The following is a 10,000-nucleotide window of genomic DNA, read 5'->3' as shown; positions in this document are numbered from 1 at the left end:
ATGGATGATGGATGGATGGATGGATGGATGATGGACGAATGAAGGATGATGGATGGATGGATGAATGAATGAATGAATGATGATTGATAGATGGATGATGGATGGATGGATGATGGATGAATGAATGGTGATGGATGAATGGATGGATGAAAAAATGATGATGGATGGATGGATGATGATGATGGATGGATGGATGGATGGATGAATGAATGATAATGGATGGATGGAGGATAAAGGATGGGGATGAATGAGGATGGGTATGAAGGGAATGATGATGAGATGGATGGATGAGGGATGATTTGAGGATTAGATGGATGAAGAGGATGGTGGATGGATGGAGAGTGATGGATGAATGAGGATGTGGAGGGATGAAGGGATATGATGAGGAAATAAATGGATGGATGAATGAGATGGGTTGTGGGGATGAGGGGGATGGATGAATAAAGGATTATGGATGGATGGATGTTTTGTGTTGGAGAAAAAAGGGTGAATGAGGAGGGGTGGAAAATTTGGAGGAGGATGATGAAGTTGAATGGAGGGGAAATGGTAATATGTAGGAAAAGGGAAGGTTTTGGGGGAGGATTGGATTGATGTTGAGGGAAAGGATGAAGAATGATGGAGAGGGAAGGGATGGAGGGTTTAAAATAGGATAGGTTTGGATTTGAGGATGAGATGATGGTAAATGGAGGGATGTATGGATGGATGGAGGGAGATGTGGGGGGGGAAGTGATGGAGGGAAGGGGATGATGATATGGATGGAATGAGGGAAAGGATAAAAGAGAGGAGGAGGAGGGGAATGAAGGGAAATGGGAGGGATGGTGGAAGAATGAGGAATGATGATGAATGGGGGGAGAGGATTGAGGATTAGGAGAGATGATGAAGAGGGAGGAATGGATGAGGTTGGATGTGATGGAAAATTGATGAGGGTTGAGGAAAGGTATGATGGAAGGAATGGGGGATGAATGGTATGTGGATGATAGGTGTTTTGGATGAGGGTTTTGGGTTTTGGGTGTTTGAAGAGTTTGGGGTGGGGAGGAATGAATTTAGATGGTGGTGGATGTGGTGATGATGAAAAGGAGGATAGGGAGGAGGATGGTGATAAGAGGGTGAATGGATGGTTTTTGGGTTGATTATATATATAGAGGGAAACCCTTTTGCGGTTTTTTATTTGGTTTTCCAAAAAATTCTCACCCCAGATGTTCGGATTTTAAATCATCACATCATCTCATCTAGGCTGCTGTCTGCAGCCCCCGCTGTAAACAAAAAAGGGGAAGTAACCACGGTAACCCTGACCACCATGACAACGCTTCCGGACTCATTGCATCTGAGGAACCGTGACTCAGCAGCTGATGGTTGGATTTTATCAGGTTACTGGGAGCCTTCCAGAAGCCCAGACCGGGCCAGGATCCACCCAGGCCTCAGACGCAGCATTTGTTCCAAATCGGGCCCGATGGGTCAGCACAGATGACCTTTTTGGGACTCATCTCCACAAGATGAGGTCCCCCCGTTTTACCAAACAAACCACTTCCTGTTTGGACCGCTGGACGGCAGCTCTGCTGCAGGGAGGCGGGGCTTCAGGATGCTTCCACATTCCTCTGACTGAAGCATAATGGCCGGAAGCAGGAGGTCCTCCATCAGTGGGACCCGGGCTCCAGCAACTCAGAGACCCTGAGGAGGAGGAGGAGGAGGAGGAGGCGGCTCATGGTCTGCTCCATAATGTTGTGGTTTAGTCTGTTTCTTCTGTTTTGGGCCCATTTCGGGCGACCCAGATCACACCCTCGATGAGAGGTTCAGAATAAACTGGGGGCCGCCCCGCTAGGGACAATTTTGTCCTGTTAGAACTACCGAACCGTCCGATTAACACTTTTTTTCCCTCCGGGAGAACCACTTCAAAAAAACCCGAGACACACTGTTTTTAGAAACCCGGCCATGAACCGTGTTTCAGAGCTCATGGTGTTTTAAACCTCATGGTGTTTTTGAACCCAATGGTGTTTTAAGCCTCATGGTGTTTTTAGAACCTCTTTGTTTAGAAAACCCCATGGTGTTTTTAGAACCCATGGTGCGAACCTTTGTTGTTTCAGAACCTCAGGGTTTAGCCTTTAAGGTTTTCAGAGCCCAAAGGGTTTAGAACCTCGTGTTGCAGAACCTATGGGGGTTTTGAACCAATGGTTTTCAGAACCTCATGTTGTTTCAGAACCTCATGGTGTTTCAGAACCTAATGGTGTTCAGAACCTCATGTTGTTTCAGAACCTCATGGTGTTTCAGAACCTCATGTTGTTTCAGAACCTCATGGTGTTCAGAACCTTATGGTGTTTCAGAGCCTCATGGTGTTTCAGAACCTCATGGTGTTTCAGAACCTAATGGTGTTCAGAACCTCATGTTGTTTCAGAACCTCATGGTGTTTCAGAACCTAATGGTGTTTCAGAACCTAATGGTGTTCAGAACCTCATGTTGTTTCAGAACCTCATGGTGTTTCAGAACCTCATGTTGTTTCAGAACCTCATGGTGTTCAGAACCTTATGGTGTTTCAGAGCCTCATGGTGTTTCAGAACCTCATGGTGTTTCAGAACCTAATGGTGTTCTGAACCTCATGTTGTTTCAGAACCTCATGGTGTTTCAGAACCTCATGGTGTTTCAGAACCTCATGGTGTTCAGAACCTTATGGTGTTTCAGAGCCTCATGGTGTTTCAGAACCTCATGGTGTTTCAGAACCTAATGGTGTTCAGAACCTCATGTTGTTTCAGAACCTCATGGTGTTTCAGAACCTCATGGTGTTTCAGAACCTAATGGTGTTCAGAACCTCATGGTGTTTCAGAACCTCATGTTGTTTCAGAACCTCATGGTGTTTCAGAACCTCATGGTGTTTCAGAACCTCATGGTGTTCAGAACCTCATGGTGTTTCAGAGCCTCATGGTGTTTTAGAACCTCATGGTGTTTCAGAACCTAATGGTGTTCAGAACCTCATGTTGTTTCAGAACCTCATGGTGTTTCAGAACCTCATGGTGTTTCAGAACCTAATGGTGTTCAGAACCTCATGGTGTTTCAGAACCTCATGGTGTTTCAGAACCTCATGGTGTTTTAGAACCTCATGGTGTTTCAGAACCTCATGGTGTTTCAGAACCTCATGGTGTTTCAGAGCCTCATGGTGTTTTAGAACCTCATGGTGTTTCAGAACCTCATGGTGTTTTAGAAGCTCATGGTGTTTTAGAACCTCATGGTGTTTCAGAACCTCATGGTGTTTTAGAACCTCATGGTGTTTTAGAACCTCATGGTGTTTCAGAACGTCATGGTGTTAACCTTATGGTGTTTTAGAACCTCATGGTGTTTCAGAACCTCATGGTGTTTTAGAACCTCATGTTGTTTCAGAACCTCATGTTGTTTCAGAACCTTATGGTGTTTTAGAACCTCATGGTGTTTTAGAACCTCATGTTGTTTCAGAACCTCATGGTGTTTCAGAACCTCATGGTGTTTCAGAACCTCATGTTGTTTCAGAACCTCATGTTGTTTCAGAACCTTATGGTGTTTTAGAACCTCATGGTGTTTTAGAACCTCATGGTGTTTCAGAACCTCATGGTGTTTTAGAACCTCATGTTGTTTCAGAACCTCATGTTGTTTCAGAACCTTATGGTGTTTTAGAACCTCATGGTGTTTTAGAACCTCATGGTGTTTCAGAGCCTCATGGTGTTTCAGAGCCTCATGGTGTTTCAGAACTTCATGGTGTTTCAGAACCTCATGTTGTTTCAGAACCTCTTGGTGTTTCAGAACCTCATGTTGTTTCAGAACCTTATGGTGTTTTAGAACCTCATGGTGTTTTAGAACCTCATGGTGTTTCAGAGCCTCATGGTGTTTCAGAGCCTCATGGTGTTTCAGAACTTCATGGTGTTTCAGAACCTCATGTTGTTTCAGAACCTCTTGGTGTTTCAGAACCTCATGTTGTTTCAGAACCTTATGGTGTTTTAGAACCTCATGGTGTTTTAGAACCTCATGTTGTTTCAGAACCTCATGGTGTTTCAGAACCTCATGGTGTTTCAGAACCTCATGTTGTTTCAGAGCCTCATGGTGTTTCAGAACTTCATGGTGTTTCAGAACCTCATGTTGTTTCAGAACCTCTTGGTGTTTCAGAACCTCATGGTGTTTCAGAACCTCATGTTGTTTCAGAACCTCATGTTGTTTCAGAACCTCATGGTGTTTCAGAACCTCATGGTGTTTTTAGAACCTCATGTTGTTTCAGAACCTCTTGGTGTTTCAGAACCTCATGGTGTTTCAGAACCTCATGTTGTTTCAGAACCTCATGGTGTTCAGAACCTTATGGTGTTTCAGAGCCTCATGGTGTTTCAGAACCTCATGGTGTTTCAGAACCTAATGGTGTTCAGAACCTCATGTTGTTTCAGAACCTCATGGTGTTTCAGAACCTAATGGTGTTTCAGAACCTAATGGTGTTCAGAACCTCATGTTGTTTCAGAACCTCATGGTGTTTCAGAACCTCATGTTGTTTCAGAACCTCATGGTGTTCAGAACCTTATGGTGTTTCAGAGCCTCATGGTGTTTCAGAACCTCATGGTGTTTCAGAACCTAATGGTGTTCAGAACCTCATGTTGTTTCAGAACCTCATGGTGTTTCAGAACCTCATGGTGTTTCAGAACCTCATGGTGTTCAGAACCTTATGGTGTTTCAGAGCCTCATGGTGTTTCAGAACCTCATGGTGTTTCAGAACCTAATGGTGTTCAGAACCTCATGTTGTTTCAGAACCTCATGGTGTTTCAGAGCCTCATGGTGTTTTAGAACCTCATGGTGTTTCAGAACCTAATGGTGTTCAGAACCTCATGTTGTTTCAGAACCTCATGGTGTTTCAGAACCTCATGGTGTTTCAGAACCTAATGGTGTTCAGAACCTCATGGTGTTTCAGAACCTCATGGTGTTTCAGAACCTCATGGTGTTTTAGAACCTCATGGTGTTTCAGAACCTCATGGTGTTTCAGAACCTCATGGTGTTTCAGAGCCTCATGGTGTTTTAGAACCTCATGGTGTTTCAGAACCTCATGGTGTTTTAGAAGCTCATGGTGTTTTAGAACCTCATGGTGTTTCAGAACCTCATGGTGTTTTAGAACCTCATGGTGTTTTAGAACCTCATGGTGTTTCAGAATGTCATGGTGTTAACCTTATGGTGTTTTAGAACCTCATGGTGTTTCAGAACCTCATGGTGTTTTAGAACCTCATGTTGTTTCAGAACCTCATGTTGTTTCAGAACCTTATGGTGTTTTAGAACCTCATGGTGTTTTAGAACCTCATGTTGTTTCAGAACCTCATGGTGTTTCAGAACCTCATGGTGTTTCAGAACCTCATGTTGTTTCAGAACCTCATGTTGTTTCAGAACCTTATGGTGTTTTAGAACCTCATGGTGTTTTAGAACCTCATGGTGTTTCAGAACCTCATGGTGTTTTAGAACCTCATGTTGTTTCAGAACCTCATGTTGTTTCAGAACCTTATGGTGTTTTAGAACCTCATGGTGTTTTAGAACCTCATGGTGTTTCAGAGCCTCATGGTGTTTCAGAGCCTCATGGTGTTTCAGAACTTCATGGTGTTTCAGAACCTCATGTTGTTTCAGAACCTCTTGGTGTTTCAGAACCTCATGGTGTTTCAGAACCTCATGTTGTTTCAGAACCTCATGTTGTTTCAGAACCTCATGGTGTTTCAGAACCTCATGGTGTTTCAGAACCTCATGTTGTTTCAGAACCTCTTGGTGTTTCAGAACCTCATGGTGTTTCAGAACCTCATGGTGTTTTTAGAACCTCATGTTGTTTCAGAACCTCTTGGTGTTTCAGAACCTCATGGTGTTTCAGAACCTCATGTTGTTTCAGAGTCCAGGTTCTAAATGTGTTTCAGAACCTCTTGGTGTTTCAGAGCCTCATGGTGTTTCAGAACCTCATGGTGTTTCAGAACCTCATGGTGTTTCAGAACCTCATGTTGTTTCAGAGTCCAGGTTCTAAATGTGTTTCAGAACCTCTTGGTGTTTTAGAACCTCATGGTGTTTCAGAGCCTCATGGTGTTTCAGAACCTCTTGGTGTTTCAGAACCTCATGGTGTTTTAGAACCTCATGGTGTTTCAGAACCTCTTGGTGTTTCAGAACCTCATGGTGTTTTAGAACCTCATGGTGTTTCAGAACCTCACTTTCAGAGTCCAGGTTCTAAATGTGTTTCAGAACCCAGGTCCGGTTTCCCTGCAGCAGAGTAGCTCAGAAGTAGAGTTCAGGCGTCGGTTTTCGGATCGGCTCGGCGCAGGAGGACTGGGTTTCATCTTTTGTTGCACAACAATGTGGGACTTTGTTCCATTTCTGCTCCGGTTCCAGGGAACAGATCTGCTGATAGTCTAAAGTTCATCCAGGGAATCATTAACGTGGGAGGAGAAAGTTCTGGGCTGAGATCCAAACCTCCGCTAATCCCAGAGAAATTAAAGGCAGCGCCTCTGTTTGTGTTGCAGGAAGCCGGATGAACCTCCTCTGATCAAAGGCTGGATCCCCTTCATCGGGAAAGCTCTGGAGTTCGGGAAGGATGCTCACGGGTTTCTAGAGAAACATAAGAGGAAGTATGGAGACGTGTTCACGGTCCAGATCGCAGGTTGGTTCTGAAACAGACAGTGGGAAAGCTGAGCGCTGAGCAAAGCAGGAGGAATGAAGACAAGATGATTCATGTTGGCTCTGATCAGCTCGCTCTCACTGCCTGGAATCTGCTGATTAAACTGAGCTGGAAACAGCGTTAAAAAAAACACATTTAAAGGAAAACAATACAAAACCTGCAGCAGTTTGACATAAAGCATTTTAAAGGTTTACATTTCACAAATTCCTCCCTTATTCTGTAAACTGTCTAGAAATATGGGGAAAAAAACGGAAGAGGATAAGGGTCACCAAAATAAAAATAAAAAACGTCATTTCGGTGGGAAACGGGTCAAAAGCCTTACTTTATCTTAGAATTCTGACTTTTTTCACAACATTTTGACTTTAATGACAAAATTCTGACTTTCAGAGAAAGTGCAAAGTATGCGGAAAAACAAGAAATATGATCATGAACAGTTTTAGGAAATGACACATACTGCCGTCACGCCTCAGCAGCAAACCAGTTAGCAGTAGCTCCGAACTATTTCAAACCAACTGTTAGAGGTAGAGTCTAAATGGGATGAACTGGTTTGGCCTCCATCCCATTAAAGGTTTGGAGCAGAGGGGGATTAAAGATGGAGGATTAAGGTGTGCTCTGCCTTCTTCCTGCAGGTAAATACATGACCTTCATCATGAACCCCCTCCTCTACCCCAGCATCATCAAGCAGGGCCGGCAGCTGGACTTCCACGAGTTCACCGATAAGGTGGCTCCCGTCACATTCGGCTACCCGCCCGTCCTGGGCAACACCTTCCACGGCCTTTGGGAGCAGATCAAGCGCTCCTTCCAGCTGCTGCAGGGAGATCACCTCGAGCCGCTGACAGAGAGCATGATGGGTAACCTGATGCTGGTTTTCCGTCAAGACCATCTGGACCGGGCGGGCGACTGGAGGAGCGGCGGCCTGTACGAGTTCTGCTCCTCCGTCATGTTCGAGGCCACCTTCCTGACCATCTATGGCAAACCGGCGAGCGGCGTCCGCCACCGAGGGATGGACGATCTGAGGAGGGACTTCAACAAGTTCGATAGCATGTTCCCGTTCCTCATCGCTCAGATTCCCATCTGGCTGCTGGGCCGGACCAAAGCCATCCGCCAGAAGCTGATCTCCTACTTCCTGCCGCAGAAGATGTCCCACTGGTCCAACACCTCCCAGTTCATCCAGAGAAGGTCGGAGCTGTTTGAGCAGCACGATAAGCTGAAGGACGTGGATAAAGCTGGTAGGTCATCCATGTTAATCCAGTTAGAGGCGGGGGGATGTACCGGATCATTAAACCATCAGAGATTAGATTCAACCGCAGAGACTAAACCTGAGTTTAACTGGTTCTGACCTCCAGCTCATCACTTTGCCATCCTGTGGGCGTCCGTCGGCAACACGCTTCCTGCTACCTTCTGGGCCACCTACTTCCTGGTGAGCCAGCCCCAAGCGCTGAAGGTGGTCCGTCAGGAGATCCTGGACGTCTTGAGGGACGATGGCGTCGAGTTTGACGCCAGCAGGGACGTCCTGCTCAGCAAAGAGCAGCTGGATAAGCTTATCTTTCTGGGTCAGTAGGCTTTCTCTGATTCTCTGCTGACGTTGGTGAACCAGTCGATAACGAGCGCTCTCCGTTCTCAGAGAGCTCCATCAACGAGAGCCTCCGCCTTTCCTCAGCCTCCATGAACATTCGGGTGGCTCAGGAGGACTTCAGTCTGCGGCTGGACAACGACCGATCGGTGGGCGTCAGGAAAGGAGACGTCATCGCCCTGTACCCTCAGAGTCTCCATCTGGACCCCGAAATCTATGAGGAGCCCCAGGTACCGCCGTGAGGGCCGCCATTTATCCAGAGGTAGCAGGGGCTTCATCTGCTAGGACGTCTTATGGTTCATGTTGGCTTTGGGGATGTTCTGCTGCCACCTGCTGGATTTCTAGCTGAACTGCCCTCAGTAGAAGGAAACTTCCTGAGGTTCTAGCAGATGTTTCACGTCTCACCTTAGTGTTTTAACACTTTAGAAAAAAATGGACTGAAACACTTTAGGGAGACAGAGGAAGTTCAGTTGGTTTGGACCAGATGAGTCCCTTTGATCCACCATTGCAGACGTTTTCCTCAGAAATAAGAAAAAGTTGAGTTTTTTTAAATTCCAAGAGTCAAATGAATATAACACAATTCTGAAATGAAAAAGAGAGATCATATCTCTCCTATCCTGGCTTCTCTTCATTGGCTTCCTGTTAAATCCAGAATAGAATTTAAAATCCTCCTTCTCACATTTAAAGCCTTAAATGGCCAAGCTCCATCTGATATCAGAGATCTGATTGTTCCTTATGTTCCTAACAGAGCACTTCGCTCTCAATCTGCAGGTTTACTAGTGGTTCCTAGAATTTCTAAAAGTAGAATGGGAGGCAGATCTTTTAGTTCTCAGGCTCCTCTCCTGTGGAACCAACTACCAGTTTTAGTCTGTGAGGCAGACACCCTGTCTACTTTTAAGGCTAGGCTTAAAACTTTCCTTTTTGATAAAGCTTCTAGTTAGAGTGGCTCAGGTTATCCTGATCTATCTCTATAGTTCTGCTGCTATAGGCTTAGACTGCTGGAGGACATAGGGACCCCTTTTTCATCATTCTGCTTCATTCTATCTCTATTCTCCCACTCTGCAGAATCTGTTAGTTCAATCTCTAACGTTCTGCTCTCTCTGCTTTTTCTCATAGTAGCTTCATCTGGTCTGTTCCTGTTTGGCTGTGACTCCATCCTGGAGAGAAATATCAGCTGTGCTGCTGCCATCAACACCTTTGTTTCTAGATGTTGGAGATCAGCGTGTTTTCCAGTGTAGTCCTGTTTCTCTGACTGTGACTAACTGGATGTGCTCTCTTCATCCTCTGACATGGGAGCTGGCTCGGAGCTCGTCTGCCTGGCTGTGTGTTTCCTGGACGGGGCCGCCTGTGGAGCTGGTTGACAGTTGCCTTTTGTATCTATGCTTCTTTTTCTATGTCTGCTTCTGTCTCCTTGAACCCCAGTGGGCCTCAGCAGATGGCCGCTCACACTGAGCCTGGTTCTGCTGGAGGTTTCTTCCTGTTCAAAGGGAGTTTTTCCTCTCCACTGTCGCTACAAGCATGCTTAGTGTGAGGGATTGCTGAAGAGTCAATGAGTCGATGCAATCAGCTGGTTTTCCTTAGATAGAAAACTTTGAATCAATCTGACTGGATGATCTGGTGAACTGGAAAGTGACCTGAGATGACATGATGTGAATTGGAGCTATAGAAATAAACTGAATAGAATTGTTTAGAACCACAACCTTAATGTGTTCAAATGCTCCCTTAGACTGGACCTAACGTCCTCCTGAACTTCTCCAGATTTAAACCTCTTTTCAGAACCTGGTCCAGATTTCATC

At 45.4% G+C, this 10,000-nt stretch overlaps 1 protein-coding gene across 1 annotated transcript in view; it reads left to right on the top strand.

Annotated features, from left to right (window-relative positions):
* LOC119775668 (cytochrome P450 7B1) overlaps positions 1-10,000 on the top strand; it is a 13,073-nt gene that overhangs the window by 2,006 nt on the left and 1,067 nt on the right. The window contains exons 2-5 of the mRNA XM_038273725.1: positions 6,477-6,613; positions 7,261-7,860; positions 7,978-8,184; positions 8,256-8,434. Coding sequence (XP_038129653.1) covers positions 6,477-6,613; positions 7,261-7,860; positions 7,978-8,184; positions 8,256-8,434 — 1,123 coding nt within the window. The remainder of the gene's footprint in view (positions 1-6,476; positions 6,614-7,260; positions 7,861-7,977; positions 8,185-8,255; positions 8,435-10,000) is intronic.

The sequence above is a fragment of the Cyprinodon tularosa genome, unplaced genomic scaffold, assembly GCF_016077235.1.
Source record: "Cyprinodon tularosa strain WSP-4 unplaced genomic scaffold, ASM1607723v1 ctg889, whole genome shotgun sequence".
Classification (NCBI taxonomy): domain Eukaryota; kingdom Metazoa; phylum Chordata; class Actinopteri; order Cyprinodontiformes; family Cyprinodontidae; genus Cyprinodon; species Cyprinodon tularosa.
The sequence above is the reverse complement of the archived record's forward strand: the minus strand, read 5'-3'. Positions and strand labels throughout refer to the sequence as shown.